Here is a 19,357-nt window from a genome sequence, read left to right on the forward strand (position 1 = left end):
TCAAGCAATCTCTAAGTGGTTCAGGGTCCTAAAAGAATGACTTAGGATCAAGGAACCTATGTTCTGTTTTTCATCAAATTCAAAGGGATGAATTACAGGAATTCTTTCACTACATTGCAGTTCAAAAGCAAAACAAGAATTACATGTAGAATTACTACGTTAGAAGAAGCTTCCCTAGAATAATCATAATGAAAATACAAATTTTCTTTATATTAAAAAACATAACTAAATCAATCAAATCCTTCTCCAAAATAATTTCAATAAGAGAGATCTGGCAAGTGAGAAATATCTGACAATGAGGTTGTAAATTTCTCTATGTCTTGATATCTACTGATCTGGATGCTTTTAAATGATATGACCTTAAGTAGATACCAGACTAAATATTTTTGTATGAGGGTGGTAAATTTAATGTGCATTTTATCAAATCACAACAAAAAATAGCCTACCATAGAAAATTAAGGTATTATGACAAAAAAAAATATTAGCATAGAATAATTAGCTAAATGCACCAAATGCAATGAGAGAAATGGTTAATTGTCCTGAGCTGTATTATTCTCTCTGATTTCTCTATAAAACAGAAATTACTTGAATAACAACTAACCTGTAATAATTATATAGCATATTCACCAAAAAGGACTTCCTAGTTGATATATGATTCACCTTATGGTAGGTAACTATACTTTATAATATTAATTTTCTTATAAATATACAATATGTTATACATTTGAGAGGCCAAAAGTAGATTTTTAGTATGCTGTCTGCATTCAAGAATCTGAAGGAAGAAACGCAGCAAACAAAGCCACAATATCCAAAACAGCTATCACTAGTCCTCTTTGGTTAAGTATTACAAATAGTCCTTTTTACAAAATGGCCTCCTTTGCTTTGCTAAACAGGAACAGCCAGACATAAACTGATAATCAAATCTCTGGAACCAAAATAAAAATTATACGATCCAATATTTAAGATACTTGTGTTTGTTTTGCATTAAACCCAAAACAATGATTTGGAAAAAAAAAAATCTTCTATTTTAGAAGTATATGCCCACTTTGTTTTTCTGAAACCTGTGAATGAAATTCAGGACTTGAAAGCATTATATATTAGATTATTTAGAGCACAATCATTAAAAGATATACTTGGAAAATTTAGGACTTACCTGAAGGAAAGAATTACCTCAATGAATAACCAAAAATAAATACAAATTATTAGCATTTCGGGATACATGATAAGATTTTTTTAAAATATTACTTATTGATAAAGTTTTTAAAAAAATATTCTCTAAAATTAACTAAATATTGCTTATACAGAAAATCATTTTCACTTTAATAAAAAATGCATTTAGCCTCTTTCCATTGCTTACTGGCATTCCCATGACAGCAACTCCAATTGTTCCAAGACAGACACAAAATATGAGAAATATAATCGCATGTTACAACATTTGAAGAAGTCATATGGTCTTCATACTTAATATTTCAATGAGAAGAAATTTAATTAATAACCTTATTATACTCTCCCTGTGGCTTTATTATACGTAATAATTCTAAATTTTCCCTTTTGTTATCATTGGATGAACCGCACCCTATATATGGCAGATACGACATATGTAAAAGTCACAAAGAGTCTCTCTAAATTTGGCCTCCACTGTGTCAGCTCGCCACAGCACCAAAGCAGTAGTAAGTTATATAAATTTATGTATTTTACTGTACCAATTATTCAATTCTACTAAGCAAACAGACCCTACACTGACTCAGAACCCTTATCGTAGAAGACAATGGTAAGGCGTAGCATCATCTTTAAAAGAGAATGTAGGTTTGAAAATATTCTTTAAAAATTGTATGGCTAACAACCAAAAGATCAGCTGGTTTTTATAAAGGCTCTAACGAGGCTGGTGGCAAAAATGTAATACATGTTGGTTTAGCAGGAACCACCTGACTATTCTAGTACTATGGCTACTACAATGACTACCTTCTTAGTCAGCAACCCCCCAGAAAACAAGTTACAAATTATTTTCCTATAAACATATATTACTGACCTATGCTGAGTATATTTATATTGCCCAGTCATTATCCGAAGGTAAAAGACTCAAGGTCAAATGAAAAATAACCAATAACTCCTTTGCTTTACCGCCTCCCACCCTCCACTCAAGAAATTAACATTTATTTAATCAGCAGTATTTTATGTATAAATATTTATAAACTTGTTTAAACACATATTATAACAAATAGAAGGTTTAGTTCGTTGTTTAAAAATTATATTATCCCAGGAGGAAGAATAACTAGGAAGAAGTTTATATATAGTGTGGAGAATATGGTTAGATTTCAATGGGCAAAGAGGTATTTAGACCTGGTATATGATATGGTTTTATTAGAAAAGAAAATTATCTTTTTATTGTTATCAATTGCTCTTCAATTTTTCTTTAATAAAATTTCACAGCAATCTCTTCAAGAGGATACACTAAAGGCCTTTGATTATATATACCCTAAAGAATGTATTGTACTACAAAGATACAAGCTCAATAAGATTTTTTTTTTCATCTGAAATTTATAAAGATAATTTTCCATGCTGACAGTGCACATTTCATCCATAAGTTTGAAGAGTCAAATGCTACCACAGCTGGGGGTTATTCTGCCAAATGGCTTCCAACAGGGACTACAGAGATGGAGTCTAGGAGGCATGTGTGTGTGCATGTCGGAAAAAGCAACAGACCTGATGGGAAATAGCCCTTCGCTGGAGTCATTTTTATCAATTACCATCTGAGTGATCTAATCAAACACAGTCTGGTGAAAAAAAAGCAACCCTAGGTAGGAAAAGCAAATATTAAAACAGCTGCTTGATTACCTACAGAGATTAAAACAAAAAGCAAGGAGTGAGGCTGATATATTTCCTAGGGATTTGCTAAGGCTTAGGGGAGGGGTAAGGGGCAGATACCTTAAAAAAATCCATCATGAAAGGAACTGAGACAAGATTATAAAAAAGGGGCCAAGTTATAGCGCGCCATGAGATTTTTAATCTGGCTACCTGTGGTTTCTGTAGTTAAAGCCTTATTCATCCCTAAAACGGGGGGTGGGGGTGCTGAGGAAAGAAAACAACAAAAAAAAAATCACATTTATATGTCAGTTTTGCAAATGATCAAACAGCGTGCATCAACAAGAATAAAACATTAAACACTGATGACTTTTTAAAAAGATACCCGTTTTATCAAATATTATTGATAATTACCTGTGAATCTCGTTTCTTGAACTCTTGAATTTGATTTTCGTGCTCCATATTGGCAGCGCGAAGCTGTTTTTCCAGGTTTTCAATTTCCCGTTCATGGTCTCGGGCTAGGCTATCCTTCTCTGCGTTATGCTGCTGTAATAGGTGCGTCTTCTCCTGTTCATGCTCCAGCTTCAGCTCTACTATCTGATTGGACAATGAGGAGGACAGTTCATCAACAGAACATCCTTGTCGTCATGACAACTCATGGACAGCTTAATTTTTCTCTAATTTGTCCAAGGTGAAATTTTTATTTTTGCGTCATTATTACCTCACCCTTGAATATTCTCATTTTGGGGGGAGAGAGATCTAAATCTCCTAATATTCAAGACAGTTGAGCATATTCAGTACACTCTTTTGCAATCCGTTGACACAAATGCCTGAACGTTGGAAAAAAATTATGCTGAATGCTAGGTATTTCCTCCCCCCAGATTTGGGTACTACTGATCAGCAACGGTTATAAATGGTTAATAGTCAGTATGCTTTGCTTTTTGCTTAAATATATCCATGTAAAAGCAACAATTAAATCGGTCAGTTTTCTTTATGATTTTCGAATAAAAGATCGGAGCTACATATGCATCTGGATTATTGTATATACAGTTGTCTTTTTAAAAATAAAATGATAAATTTCAAAGCTCTATTATCTCGTTGTCAGCTACGGTATACTAACATAAACAGATGCTATGTATTCCAGAAGGGCACCTGCTGTGCGGCAAGCTTGCGCCATGATTTCATAAAAAGCATTCTATTCTCAGGGTCCTTTCCCAGTCCACTCCACACTGGAGACTGTGACCTTGGCCAGTCTTAGTCTCTCCCTGCAAGACTGAATGGCAGCCGGAGACCAAGGGCCTGGTTGCCGCAGCTTTGATACTAATCCTCCCAGACTGTGCACAATGGCACCCTACCTGGCCTGCAAACTATAGCCAGCCAGGCTGTCTTTGAAGCAGGTGATGAATAGGGGACTGCAGGAAGCCAGCTTCCCCAGTGAACTCCAGGCCACACAGCTGCTAAGAACAGTCACTTGGATTTTTCTTCAGTTTTGGTGGATTTCAGGGGAAAAAACTGCTGTTATCTAGAATATGTTGTGTTATTTTCGGCGTGAGAATCCATCATCAAAAAAGCTAACAGTAGGAGCCTGCTCCAAATCGATCTTGTTCCGTGCAATGAAGCACCAGACTACCTTATCTTAAAGCTATAGCATTCATTTCTCCAGGCGTGCATGCCGCACTAAATTTCAGAAGTCATTTTCCTTTGAGATTTAAAATTGTCATCCTCTACTTGCAAAGTAAGGATCAAAACACATATTAAATTTGCTTCTAAACACAGGTTTCAAAATTTTTTCTTATTGTGATTTTTCTTAGCGAATTGGGAAATCAACAATAAATTTCTGACCACTTATAAATTTATTATACCATTTTGAAGAAAGCATACTAATTTTTGAACATGTACACTTATCAGAACACAATAATGTATAAAATAATATGGGAAAGTTTATTTTGCATCTAAGAATAAAGATGCGTTCTAGTGAATTTATGTTCATTTAAAATACAGGCATCATTTTTCCATATTATTCCAATGTTTGCAATACATAGGAAAAATAATATAAAAATATTCTCCTTACACATGGTTCATGCAACTACAATGTTAATCCCCCAAAAAGAGAGCATTTAAAACTTTATTAATAGTCCTGTACTTTTTTTTCAGGCAGCCAAGTACATGAGTAACTGAGTTAGAACATACTTAGTTCTTGGACACTTCATTATCTCCTACTCAGTGTTATGATATCAAGCATCGTTATAACAAAATTATACATTTTACTTAAAATCATTTAAGTATGTAACAGTGAAAGTAAATAATAAGAGGTGGAAAGTTCTACCGAGTTCTCAAAAGCCTCAGAAAATACAGGGAGAATGAGTGTGACTGAAAACTGATAGACAGCAAAATATTTTACAGTACTCTTGGGAGAAGTAACCAACTGACCTAAAATTAATGGAGGAGTATTACAGATTTTTGCCCAAGATGCATGAACAGAAGTCGCCCTGAGGTCGTTAGTAACGGCATCACCTCACTCTAGGCTCCAGGGATAAAACACAGTCACAGTTATATCCTCTGAGCGGTTTAAAGAGTCTTGACAGACTGATCATGGACCCTGCCCATATTCAAATTCCAGTTTATTCATTTAAAAAAATCAGGAACAAATCAAATAGATAATGGAATGTCAAGCCTAAACATAGATGTTATTAATTATTAGTTTGTTATTTTCTCAGGACCTGTTGCTCAGTGATGCTAATCAATGAACAAATCTTAAGGTTGCTGGAGTCTTTTAAGGTGAACTAGCTCAGGCTTGGCTACTTGAACCAGCACTGCCTGGCCAATGTCTAGGTATTATTAGCCCTTCCTGGTCTTTACCTAGGTTTCTTCACTGTCAGTATCTTCTGGAAGCTGCATCTTTTCCTGATAAATGGCAGAGTCTGGGAGAAAAACCCTACCGTGTTCTGGAAATATCTTGATGATTATGTTTATAACTACAAAGGCCATCATCAAGGTGAATCTGTGTTTAAATTCAAGGTTTTACTGGTTCCTAGCCCCTTTCATGTAAGTAAATGTTAAAGAGTTCTTTGAATTTTCCAGCTTGGTCCTTTACTTGTGGGCACATCTCGAAGGTAAGCATACGGTAGCATATCTTCCTTACCGGGGACTACTAGACACTTTTGGTTGACCAAAATAATTTCTAATGAAGTTAGTGGTGACCAGAAGGTGGTAAATCATGGAAAAGCTGGAGGATGTAAAAGCAGACAGCATTTACGAGGATGAATGTTGAGTGGTCAATGTGGTTTCTAAGTCAAGGTGGTCTGGAACCTATGCTACAGGGGAAACAGGATATACCATCACCAAGGAACCTGCTTAATTAAAGCTGACTTAAGGGATTCCTGTAATATAGGAGAGAAAACTTCAAGTTCCCTAGCCAAAAGCAGTGAATTATGGGCCAGGTAACTATACTTGTAGTGCCCACTCTACAGGTATTAAAGCAGACTGACATGCCTTCCAGGAACAAGACAGTAATTAGCCCTCACTTGCAAGCATCTGGTAGCACCTGGCAGTCTCTTGAGAACACTGAACTTGGTGGTTGGAGTTTGGGTGAGAAAATGGCTTTATTGCCTAGAAACTACTAGGCAATCACATGAAACTGTCATTTTTGTAGGTGAAAACAGGAGATGCGTAAGGGTCCTGCTCCAATCCACTATTCTACTCATCAACATGCTCTGAACATGAAGTTCAAGAGTGAAATTTTGAAGTTCTGAAATCTTGAAAGCAAGCGCTTCATCATAGACTAACCATTTCACAGTCTGTTGATGATGACGTTGTCATTCCAAACGATGCTTCACGAAGTGCCCAAGGGCAGGAGCACGTTCCGGCCCCAAGAAAGACCAAGGAGGAAATGCCAGATATCCAAGTCTCTGGGGGTCTTAGAACATATATTTCAAGTCCTGGCAACTGTTTTACAGTGAAATTAGTGCTAGCAAATATGGCCTGAACACCTTTTAATAACCTTATAAAGAAAAAGACAAAGGGGATGGAATAAGGCTTTAACTACAGAAACCATTACTTCTCAATACACACCACATAGAAGACCAACACATCCCAATAATACATCTCAATGGCAGTAATTCTAAAACCAAAAACAAATTACAGAAGTGCTAGAATACACCCAACACATTAATATGGAGGAATATGGTACGAAGTACTAACTAAAATAATCTTAAATGTAACCAAATTATAAAATCTATGTTCTATAAGCCTTGGTATAATAGGTTAAAGCCCCAGTGAATTCAAATAAAAAAGTTGAAGAATTTGGAGTAATTTAGAGGCTACCTAGCATAACACCCTGACAATCAGTCACTCAGTTGCTGCTGGACTGGTTTCAGTAGTAAAAGAGGAACTGCCTCATACAGAACACACCTGGCACTGGAACTCCCAGATAAAGATAGCAGAGGAAGCTGAAAATTGTGAAAAGAATAAAAATGAATGTTAAAAACAAAACAAGAGAACTTTCACTGGGAGCAACCAAACAAGGAAAGAGGAATATCATCTTGGACATAAATTTCAAAAGGTAGTAGCCAAGGAAAGAAAGAGAAGATTCTGACATGGTTTGGTGGGACATACTATTTGGTCCCCACTCTCCATCTCCAGAGGTAGACTGCTGAACTGAAATCATGCTGGGGAATATTCTCTACTACCTCGGTTTTGTGGAGAAATAGACTACTAATCAATCATTCCTTTTTCCGTTCTTCCCAGGTGGGGAATAGGAGAGTAAATGTATGGGATAGAAACAGCTGCTGGAAAGAGATGAATAAAGCTGGGAAAGTGAAAAACTGGGGCTGATTCTCCCTGATAGAATCATGAGCTTCAAAGCTACCATAAAAAAAAAAAAAAAAAGAAAAAAACTCTCCAATACAAAGAGTAAATCCTGGTGTGGAACACTAATAAGATGCTAAAAAAGCAGATAGCAGTTTCTCTAATAAAAGTTGTTCAGAGCTCCAAAGAATTTCTACTCCTCCATCCTTATCATTACCTCAAGGTATAGAAAAGTAAATGCAACAAAATGCCCACGTCCTCAAACTGAAACTTAGAGGAAGGCAAGCTGAAAATAAATACAGAAAAGGAATCAAAGAGAATTCACACATATTATACCAGAACAAGTAGCAGATGTGGACAGAGCTGCCCACGTTAAGCCCAAGCAACATGAAGGGGAGAAGTGTCTGGACGACCTTAAATTTATTATGTCAGGGAAAAAAATAACCTAGCTAAAGATGGGGAGGAAAGACGAGAGGCAGAAAGGAAGGAAGGCCCATCATTCTGGAGAGGAGGAAAACATACCTTAAAAATTAAAAACCATTAGAGTGATAGGAGAACTTAATAAAAATATGAGAGAGAACACAAAGATAAGAAAATAAAACAACAAAACTAGGATCAAAATAACTCCATCACAAAATTAATTCTAAAATAAAAACAACAATGAACTGAATAAACATGGCTGAAAATTGAATCACTGACATAGACAAAAGACTTGAGATAATCATAGTAAAGGCCCATGAAGGAAGCAAAGAAAAGATAATGTAGAGAGAAAATTAAGAAAAGAAAATCCATGCATTCACAGATATGGTATAAAAAAATTTCCCTGAAGTTAATGGAGATGAATGTGTACATCAAAAAATTACATTGTATACCAAAAACAAACAAACAAACAATTCAGATTGAGGCAAAGAATGGTTGAAGCATACTACAACTAAACTAAAACATGGAAAAACTCAAGGACTATAAAATCCGAACCACTCTTGAAAAAAGAAACAAAAAAACTTGAGGATGAAATTCAGGTAACCAAGAGATGACTGAAGAAGATCTATTAAGAGCAATACACAAGTTGCCAAAAGCAGTGCAACAATGTGTAGAAAGTTTTAAGAAAAGAAACAATGACCAGAGAATTTTATGCCCAGCCAAGCTATCCCTCAAAAATAAGGGGACATACGGTGATTCTCAAGCACGCAGAAATGCAATGAATACAACTACATGTTCTTCTTTAAAAAAACCAGCGATGATATCAATAGTCAAAAGATGAATCAAAACAAAGGACTCGGATGTGGAGAAGCTGTGCTAAAAGTCCTGGTGGTGGTGAGCATATAAATGAGTTAAATAAAAAAATTATTCTATATAATTGTGATAATTATAGTTATAAAACAAAGCATGTTACAAACCAACAAATGTATAAATAATACTATCACTGACAAAATAGAGGAGTGGGGTGCATGGAAGGAAGAGTAGGCATGTCAATTTTATTTTTTATAGTAAGGAGTAAACTAATACTCTGAAAATTGAACCACAAAATTTAAAAATGACTCTAACGTCAATGTATTTTTAATTTTTATTTCTTACTGTTCCACAAAATCATCTTGTATGGTAAAGAAACACTTTCTAAACTTCAGAAATTCTTTCAGTTTCCCTTGTTTTCTCACTTCAACTAATTTCACATAAAATTAAATATTTTAATAAAAAGGGCAAATATAGCATGATCCTGTTTCTAAAAAACTGTTTTTCTCCATATATTCACTTACCGTTATCTATCTCTTATAGAAATTTCTGGAATGACGCTCATATAAGATTAACAACAGTTACTTCTAAAAGATAACATTTTGGTAGAATTTTTGCTTCCTTCATTGTGTGCAGTTACCATATCAAATGGCAAAAGCTCGCTTTGGGGGAATATTTACCTGTCATAGCATTACAAGAGTCTTTATCAGGGGACATGGTCTCCAAACACATGGGTTCTGGGTCTATGAACTGTGAACTGAGATTTGGAAATGTCATGAAGGCCCATGGTTTTCCAATGAAGTGGAGAACTGTCAAAAGTTCACTCGCCAGCTCTTAACTCTTCTTGACGCTGCATAAGTAGTACTCTCGCTGGCCGCTGTCTACCTTGTCTGTCAGAACACCATGCTGTATTCGTTACCACCACAGATCTTTGAAGAGCAAGACACCACTCTAGCCTTGCTGCCCATTACAGTAATCACGTCACCTTCCATATGACATTTTAGTGCCTTACCTAGCGTCTGCTGTTTTAGAACCCTACCAGCCTATGGAAAAGAGGCAGCCCAGCCCACAGCAGCACCTCTCACTGTTGGCCCTGGAACACAGAGGAAGCCACCACAGAGCTGCCCAACGATACTAGTGTCCTCACCATCAGTGCATTCCTCAGCACCTTAGTGAAGGCAGAATCTTCTAGGCCCTCCCACGGGATAGGTTATCTGGTCTGAAGTAACAGAATCATTCTAATATTTTCATTTTCCTGAGACTTTGACCTCTTCCTCAAAACTATGCCAAGGCAGTTCTGGCATCTCCACTTTGGGTCAATATCGCTGAGGTATTATAAAAGACTACTACCTAATAAAATCACAAACTATTGTAAACGTGCTACATTTTTAAAAAAGAGATGAAGGCCAGTTCAGTGCTGTGAACGATGACATACATCAGAATGAAATAGTTCAAGGGCACTATAGCCATTGAAAGACAAGAATTTTTCTACAGGGCTTGCCACATAACACTTCTACATTGTTCCCGCTCCCATTAAGGGCTCCCTGTGAAAAAATTTTGCTTCCTGATTGTAAACTTCAGTGTACCGCTTATGCGGTTGATAAGACTCATGCCATTAAGATCCACACTAAAAGACAAGTGCATCGTGCCCTGGCCTTTTCCACTTAAGAGATGCAGACTTAGAATCATCAGGTTATGTCTCTGAGTAAGTTTCTCATTTGCATTTGCAAAACGTCATATTTGAAATGTCAAAGTAAGTTATCAAATTCTCTAGAGCTCTGGAAATTCAGCTTCAGTGGGACAGAGTCTACTGCAAAGTTGGCATCATTTCACTAGATTGATTTTGTGATATCTCACTAAAAGATACTGGAATCCTTGTCTCTTAATTGCAGATACATGACATAAAATGTGCAACTGGACATTACATTACATGAGAGATAAAGACTCCCTTAAAGATAAACTTAAGGACATATACAATCTGCTCTGAGCCTTTGGAGTCAGAGGGAAAATACATTTTAGCACAGAAGATACCACAGTATGGCCTGACTTTCTGAACGACATCTTAATAGAAACAGGCACACACACAAAAAAAAAAGAAAGAAAAGAGAGAGAGAGAGAGAAACAAAGAAAGAAAGAAAGAAAGAAAGAAAGAAAGAAAGAAAGAAAGAAAGAAAGAAAGAAAGAAAGAAAGAAAGAAAGAGAAAGAAAGAGAAAGAAAGAGAAAGAAAGAGAAAGAGAAAGAGAAAGAGAGAGAAAGAGAAAGGAAAGGAAAGGGAAAGGGAAAGGGAAAAGAAAAAGAAGGCAGCAGTGCGTCAAGAACAGAAATAGAATTTAGCATCTGGGTGGCCATGTGGTTCCAAGATTAGGTACCTGCAGCAACACAAAGAGCCACCCACGACATCTGTCAATCAACAGTTCAGCTCAGTCACGCAAGTTCTCTTCATTTAAAAGTTTAATATCGCTGTGCTAACTGCCATCAGAGATGGAACGAGGGCCGCCGGCACGTACTGCCCCCTCATTCCCTCTCCTCTCTAGTCACCCATCAACAGCCTGGCACAAATGCCTGCTGAAGACTCCGACACTGGACGAACCGAGGCTGGCAGCGCAGCAGCGACTACGAAGGAAGCTGATATGCGATAGATGAGCCGAGAGTGGTGCCATTCTCTGAGTTTTCCTTCCCACTGAACACTTCAAACGACTTACCCAGCACCTGCAGTGATGAGTGACGATAATTACCCTGAGCTTTTAAAACTTTTTGAAAAATTCGCTACATTTTCTGCCATCTCTCAATTAAAACCCAGGAAGGATTCGGATAGTCAAATGCTTCAAAAATGTTTTTTCTTGCCGCACCCAAACTGAGGAAATTCATTAACTAAGAATATACCTTCTTAGACAGAGTTCAACATTTTGGGGAAAAAACGTGTCTTTATTGTATATTTTAATTTTAATTTACCTTATATCTGTTTCTTGAAAACACATTCAGTTTGTCTTAATCTAGTGTATCACTGCTTTTGAATGAATATGAGATATAAAAGTCACCCAAGTTTCCCAGCAAGTATGGAATTCCGAAGGACAAACAGATCAACCCAGTGGTAAACGCCAGTACTAGACCATGTCTTCCCTTCCCCTTCGCTCCCTCACATCACCTACTTCAGTGCTTCACCATTACTCATAATTTTGAATGGAACATGGGCATTGAGGAGCAATCAACAAACAGAATCTGAAGTAGCTGGAAGAGAATGACCTCACCTTCCCTGTCACCTCGCCAGCTGGCTTACCTGCACAGCCTGTGCCATTCCCGGCTCAAACGGATGGCCGTCCTTGCTGCTACCTAAGGTGCGTCCTTCCACCTGTGCCCTGGGTTCTGTCCCCTCTTGCCGAATTAAGCATGAGGGGCGCATAATGATCTCATCACTCTCTGTATCATCAACGCTTTCTTCTCCCTTGGATCACCCTCATCAATAAACAAACACGCTTTTATTATATCTCATTTTAAAAAAACTCCCCCTTGATATACACCCCTTCGGCTACCATCGCATTTCTCTGCTCCCTTTTCTTCCGAAATTCCTCAGAATCGTTGCTCACATCCCATTCTCTCCACTCATATCACTGAGGCTTCGGTTCCCACACTCTCCTGAAACTGGTCTTGTGGTGGTAGCTAAAGACCTTCTTGCCAAATCCGATGGTCACTTCTTAGCCTCCATCTAACTTCCCCTCTTGGCAGCATCTGAAACAACTGGTTGCGTACTTCCTCCTTCCTGAAACCCTTGCTGCGCAGGCACATGGCTTATGGGAAATAGCACCTTGCAGCTCTTCCTTCTCCCTCACCGGCTGGTCCTTCTCAGTCCCTTTTGCTGCTTCCTCCACCTCTTCCCGGCTCTAACTACTGGCATGACCCTGGGCTCGGAATTGGGACCACCTTTCTTTCTTCTACTCAGGTGTCAGCGTAATCATGTAGTTGCTCAGCTGGAAAACCTGTGAGTCACCTTTGAGCTCTCTCTTGCCCTCCCACTCTACTTCACATCCATTAACTGACTCCTACCTGCAAAATATGTCCCCAATCTGACCCCCTTCCATCACTCCTACCCGCCCTCACCTTGGTCCAAGCCACATAGTCTCTTGCCAGACTACTGCGTTGTCTCCTAGCCAGCCTCCCCGCTGCCTCTCCTGCCTCCACTACAACCGATGCTTCACGCGGCAGCCACACAGATCTCTTTAAAGCATAAACCAGATCTTGCTCAAATGCTCCAATGGCTTCCCAACACACTCAGAATAAATCCTAACCTTCCCAGCAGTCTACAGAAGCTGACATAGTCTGCTCTCTGTTTAACCTCGGCTACTACCCCCCTCCTTGCCCCCTCCATTCGGCCATACACCCACACTCTCCCTCCACCTGAAATGCTCTTTTCTCAGCACAGGTTTTTCTGTGGTTTCCTCCTTCACTTCATTCAGGTTTTAATTAGAATGTCACTTCTTTAGAGTCCTTCACTGACAACCTTATCTAAAATAATACCTTATATGAAATAACCTTCTACGAAATAGCTGTTTCATTCACAAACACTTTATCTTGCTGTATTTCATAGTAATTGTCATCATCTTATCTTATGTTATATTTCGAGAAAGAGAAAGCGAGAGCGCCTGTGTATGGTGGTGGTGTCTCCTCTGCCATAAATACATTGACTACTCTGTTCACTGCCTTATCCTAAGCACCTGGGGAATAGTGTTTAGCACAAAGTAGTTGCTCAATAAACATGCGTTAAATAATGAATGACTGGAAAGACATTGTTTCAATTTTAGATTTTTAAGGTATTGAGAGAATGGGAATCATTAGTTAGCCATATCACTATCTAGGAAACAGTCTTAAAATGAAGTAACCCTAAAACAATACATAACATATTCTTCATACTATAGTTATTGAAAAGAACTGTGTTCATCTTTGCTCTCTTAATTCCCATTCTAGATAAAGGTGCCATTTGTTTCAACCAAGATGAGTAAAGTTCCAAGCAAAATAAAAGAAAAAGTATCTTTCACTAATTATCAATGCCCGTTCTGTTCTATGAACCCAGGCTCCCAACCCATGGGCCTGGGCTCTGTAGCGTCACTGCCTGGGTCTCCGATTCTGGCGGCCAAATAGGCCAGGTATCTGGCACTGTGCCTGCTGCCTGCAGGACCAGTCCATGCCTGGTAGCATGGCTGCACTCCATGGGTTATAGAAAGAAATAATCTGAAAGACCCGTAGCATCACTGGATCGTAAACTGCATTTGTCTTGATCACTGAGGAGAAGAGTGGCTGATATGCAGTTGAGGCCCCCAAATTATTTATTACACACTAGAAATGGAAAGTCGAGCCGAAAGACTTAAAAAGAGTAAGAAGAACAAGAAAGAAAATGACAGGAGCACACAAGACGTAGATATCAATAAAGCACATGAACGTTCGTTTTGAAGAGGTATTAGGGGGACTCACAAATTCATGGTTATTAACCTCATCTGAGACCTCAATACCAAAATGAAATTTTCCCAAGTTCTTCTAGTTGGATCAGTCAGACCATCACCAAAATGACTGTAAAAATCCCCACTTCCCTTAGCTTTCCTGCCCCCATAATTCCTCCAGTCCCAGCAAATGATCTTGCCTCCTATCTCACAAAGAAAACGTCCAGTAATGAGTGTCCCCATTTTACTACTACAGACTTACGAACTTCTGTGCATCTGTGCCCCTCCCCCACCAGTTACAGAGGAGGCCTGCTCCTCCCCTCCGAGGCAAACACCTCTCCCTGTGCTTGGGGTCCGGCCCACACACCTCCACCTCCCTGAGAACCTACCTGTTCTAGTGAATATCTTTCCTCTGTTTTCTCCATCTCTTGCTTTCTCTCGCTTCCTACTATATCCTTTTCCAGTGTAGACTAAATCGTCTAATTTTAAAGAGGCCTTTGTTTTTAGGCTATTTTACCTAAAAAAAATCTAGATGACTAAAAACTAAAATATTTACAGAGGAAAAAACAGGAATTGCATGCTATCTGCTTTTTAAATATCTCCACTGATCTTAAAATTTCCCATTTGCTTATTTTGTATAATTCCTGTCTTATCTTTATTACTGTCTCTGCTACCAAACTATTTTAAGTTTCAAATAATGGTAACGTGTAAGGGGTTGGCCCTTTAGTGTTTTTTATAATCAACAATAAGTATTTATTCATTCTGAAGAATTTGACCTTGTTTATCTGTGGAACTACATTTCCCTTTAAAGGCTTTGTAGTGAAAAGAGAAGATATAAAATATAAGACTAAAGAATGATATGATGGAATTGCCAAAAAAATCTCCATGGTTCAGGAAATCCTAGCATGCCTGGTTTGTTATTTGTTTCCAACTTGAATGAGGTTTGTGAAAAGACAATTAGAATTGTCTTTTTGTTCCAATGGGTTATACAGGAAAGAAACAGGAAATCTTGATGAAAGCTTGGGCTTTACAGGATATTTGTGTGAGTGTTTATCCCATGCGTTTGATGTTTTTCTCTCCACATCTGCACACTTTTTGCCTGCATTTTGGCTAAAATACTTCAAAATACCACTTTGCTTTTTTCACTTCATTACAGTTCCTGGCAGGATGCTTTCTATGAGGGAAGGGCTCAAAAATTAAAACTGAATAAGGAAACTGAGGCCCAGAAGGCATAACTCATTCATTTCCTCTGGATGTCAATTTCCTCATTATAAAAATGTGAGGATCAGACCGGAAAAGTGCTTCTAAAACTTTTCCACCAAAGTATCCCTTGCAGCAGTGAAAATGAATAGTACCCCCCTGGGGGATCTGAGGGCATAGCCTGAAGCTGCCTCTGCAAGCTGGAATTTTCTTTGAAATGTCCTATTTTATCTTAAACATTCATGAGAACTTTGCATCTTACAAAACAGGAAAGTCCATGTTTGTTTTAAAACGAATGTTCCCGCAATAGTAAAACTACCTTGCTTTCCCACAAATCACCACGGGCATCCAGCACTCCAGGAAATGTATGCAGCTTTACATATATCCTGACACTTGCTCACAACCCCAGGGATCACCCACCCCAGTTTGAGAAGCTTGGGTGATTAGCATCTACATAGCCTTCCAGTGGGAAACACTATAACTATTTAAGATTTTAACATTTAAGAGATGTCTACATCTGCCAAGAGACACATAGACTGTCTGAGGGTCCAGTCAGGCAAAGGGACAGAAAGTCACAGAACACTGGAAATGGAAGAAACCACAGTGAGAGGGCAGCCCCCCAAAAGCGCGACATCCCTCCACGACACTCCTGATATGCAAACACACTCAAGTCGAGAAATCTGCTTTCTCATGGGGTACGCCACTTGCACGTTTGAATACTTCTTTAGGGGAGAACTACTCTGAAGCCACTCAAACACTCCTCACAGCGCCATCTACACACAGGCTCTACTGCTCCCTGGAACACCACGGGAGTCCCATCAGAGTAGATTAAGAGCATGGCTCAGGTTAAGGTTCTGACTTTATCACCTATAAACTGTGTGGGATCTTGGGCCAGTTAACTGGATGTGCCTCAGCTTGAACATGGGGGTAATGAACAATGGTACCTGCTTCACAGGATCGTTGTGAAGACGGGAAGTGGCCTAAGTCAGGTGAAACACGGCACGTAAGGAAGGTCCCACTAACCATTAGCTATTATGATTACCACACAGAACAGGCATAACATTTCCTGGATTACAGACCTCGAATTTAAAAATAAATAGATGGGAGATTCTCCTTAGTCTAATCTTCTCTTGGCAAAATATCTTTATTCCTTTAAATATTCCCTCTGGCATAGTTCCAAACGTTTCTATATGCTGGAAACGTTCCTTTGAACACATTTGAGTCTGTCAGCGTCCTACTTAAAATGTGTAACCAGAATCGACTTATTCTTTCCCCGACCTGATATATAAACGATATCCTGGAGACAGTGCCTTTTACCTCCACTATCCCATCATCCCAGGGGTTCCGTTCTGTCTTCCTTGCCGCCCCCGCCTTACATCTCTCACACCCCTCAGACCCCAGCCAAATACGTTCTGCAGATCATTTTCCAAACCAAAGCATGGCATTTTATATTCAACCCCAATAAACTTAATCTCCTTAATTTCAGCCGTTTAAAGCTTCAGAAAACTGATTTTCATATTTTCCATGTTAACTACTCCACTGAATTCTAAGCAAGCAGGAAACTTTACTTCTGTGTCATCATCCAGTGACTCACATAATTAGAAATCTTACTTCAGGTTGACACTAGTCATTCAAGAGATGGCCCTTTAAACTGTCGCTTAACCACATAAACGTACCAATACTAAACCGTATTTTCCTACATTTCCTTCATGAAGGACTTTGTCAGGTGGCTCAGTGAAGTCCAGATATATTACATCTACTCTCCTTTCCTTATCGCTCACGCTGTTCAAAGAAAATGAGCTTAGTTTAATCGGCTTCGTTTTTAGTGAACGCATGGGGCTTGCAGGGACCACTATCATAAGCCTATCCTTTCTCAGGATAAACTTTCACAGTAAGAAAAACCTGAACAATCTGGAGTGATCAGGCAGAGAATACTGTTCCAGTTAACAGAACTGTCTGCTGAAAAAAAAGTTTAAAAGTTTGTGTATTATCATGTCGATAAATATTTTCCTACCATCGACTAACTCATATTCCCGCCCTTACCGTTCCTTTGTGCGTTACTGCCTGGGGTCACCGTTCTCATCATCCTACTGAACAGGCCCACAAGACACAGGAAGGGCAAAAATGGGTGAGAGTTCCTTGGATGGGTTTTTTTTCAATTCCTATTATACATTTATACCATTTATCTTTTTCATCGAAATGAAATACAAATAAAAATGAAGTGCAATAATGTATGGTTTCTATTAATAGTATCAATTCTTCAAAAATTTAATTGTCCTTATTAAGTATTTTTTGACTGAGACTACAAAAGACAAAAAAGTTTGGTAGATTTTTAAATCTATTATTCTGAGAAATGCCTTTGAAGCTTAACAGTCTTTCAGATGAATTTATATGAATGTATTTTTACACTAAAAAAGTGACTGTCACGGAAACAACGGAAGTGCCCTTCGATGGATGACTGGATAAAGAAGCTGTGCTATGTTTATACGATGGACTATTACTCAGCTATAAGAAAAGATGAAATACGCCATTTGCAACAACATGGTTGGATATTGAGGTTATTATGCTAAGTGAAATAAGTCAGAAAAAGTTGAGAACCATATGGTTTCACTTATACTTGGGATATAAAACTCAAAGCAACAAACAAACAAGACAAACAGACACTCAGGGACACGGACAACAGTTTCATGGTTACCAGATGGAAGAGAGAGAGAGGAGGAAGTAGATAAGGTTAAAGGGGGTCAAGTATATGGTGACAGATGGAAATTTAACTTCGGGTGGTGAACACGCAATGCAATAGATGACACTGAACTGTACACTTGAAACCTATATAATTTCATTAACCAATGTCACCCAATAAATTTAATAAAATAATAAAGTTTAAAAATTAAATAAAATTAAAAAATACATAAAAGCAAACAAAACTAACGAGGGAAAAAAGTGACTGTAACATTAAAAAGAAGAATGTCACAATATGGAAAATGGGGGGGGATACAAAAAGAATCAACCATGATTCCATCATCTAAAAAATAATTAACATCATTGTTTAAATATTTTCAAGGTTAAGAATAATTGGGCCTGAGGGTGTAAACAATTTTTATGACTCTCGGTAGCTACTACCAACGCCCTTCCCCAAAAGGCTACATTAATTTATAATGCCACTAGCAATCTACAAAAATACCACTTTTACTAAACTTTTGCCAATTTTAAATTGTACATTGTCCATTCTAATTTGAATTTTATTGACACCAAGGCTGAAGATGTTTCTACATTGTTGTTTACTCAATTCATTTATGTTTCTCTCCTTCAAAGGACAGTCCAGATGATGAAAATAATAAAGAGGGGCCAATTTTCCAACTTTTGTCTTTCTTTGTAATTATTTTGCCTTTACGCCACCCTTGTGAAAAAAACTCAGGTATTTATACTAACATTTTAAGATTAAAACAACAGCAAAACAACAAAAACCATAAGGTCACATGTCAGATCAGACTTCCTTTTAATGGAACTCAGGTGAGCCACTAACTGCTATCACTTAGAGGGAATAAAATTCAGTAATCAATAGGTTAATTAGTTTTTGACGTAGGTCCCTCTTAATAAAGGATTAAAAATAATGAAAAAAAAATTCAGGTCTACAGAAAAATGGTTCAAATATTGCCTTTAGAAATATCTTCCTAATTGATCGCCTAAGCTAATTAACATTTTTCCAGATCTTAAGCAAACAAGACAAGAAAGTAAACAAACAAGTTAAAATTAATAGCCACCTGAAATATTCCAAGAATCACAGGATAGAACCTTTTTACTACTAAGTAAGGGGCAGAGCACGGAGAACAAAACCGCAAGTCCCCGCCCGGGGGTCGCCTGGCCCGACGCCCCGCCCCGCCCCCGCCGC

At 38.1% G+C, this 19,357-nt stretch overlaps 1 protein-coding gene across 6 annotated transcripts in view; it reads right to left on the bottom strand.

The window, feature by feature from the left end:
- Positions 1-19,357, bottom strand: part of CEP112 (centrosomal protein 112) — a 328,322-nt gene that overhangs the window by 176,316 nt on the left and 132,649 nt on the right. For all 6 annotated transcript variants that reach the window (XM_015589808.2, XM_015589807.2, XM_006912420.3 and 3 more), the window contains one exon: positions 3,217-3,399. In XM_015589808.2, coding sequence (XP_015445294.1) covers positions 3,217-3,399 — 183 coding nt within the window. The remainder of the gene's footprint in view (positions 1-3,216; positions 3,400-19,357) is intronic.

This window comes from Pteropus alecto, unplaced genomic scaffold (genome assembly GCF_000325575.1).
Source record: "Pteropus alecto unplaced genomic scaffold, ASM32557v1 scaffold134, whole genome shotgun sequence".
In the NCBI taxonomy this organism is placed as follows: Eukaryota; Metazoa; Chordata; class Mammalia; order Chiroptera; family Pteropodidae; genus Pteropus; species Pteropus alecto.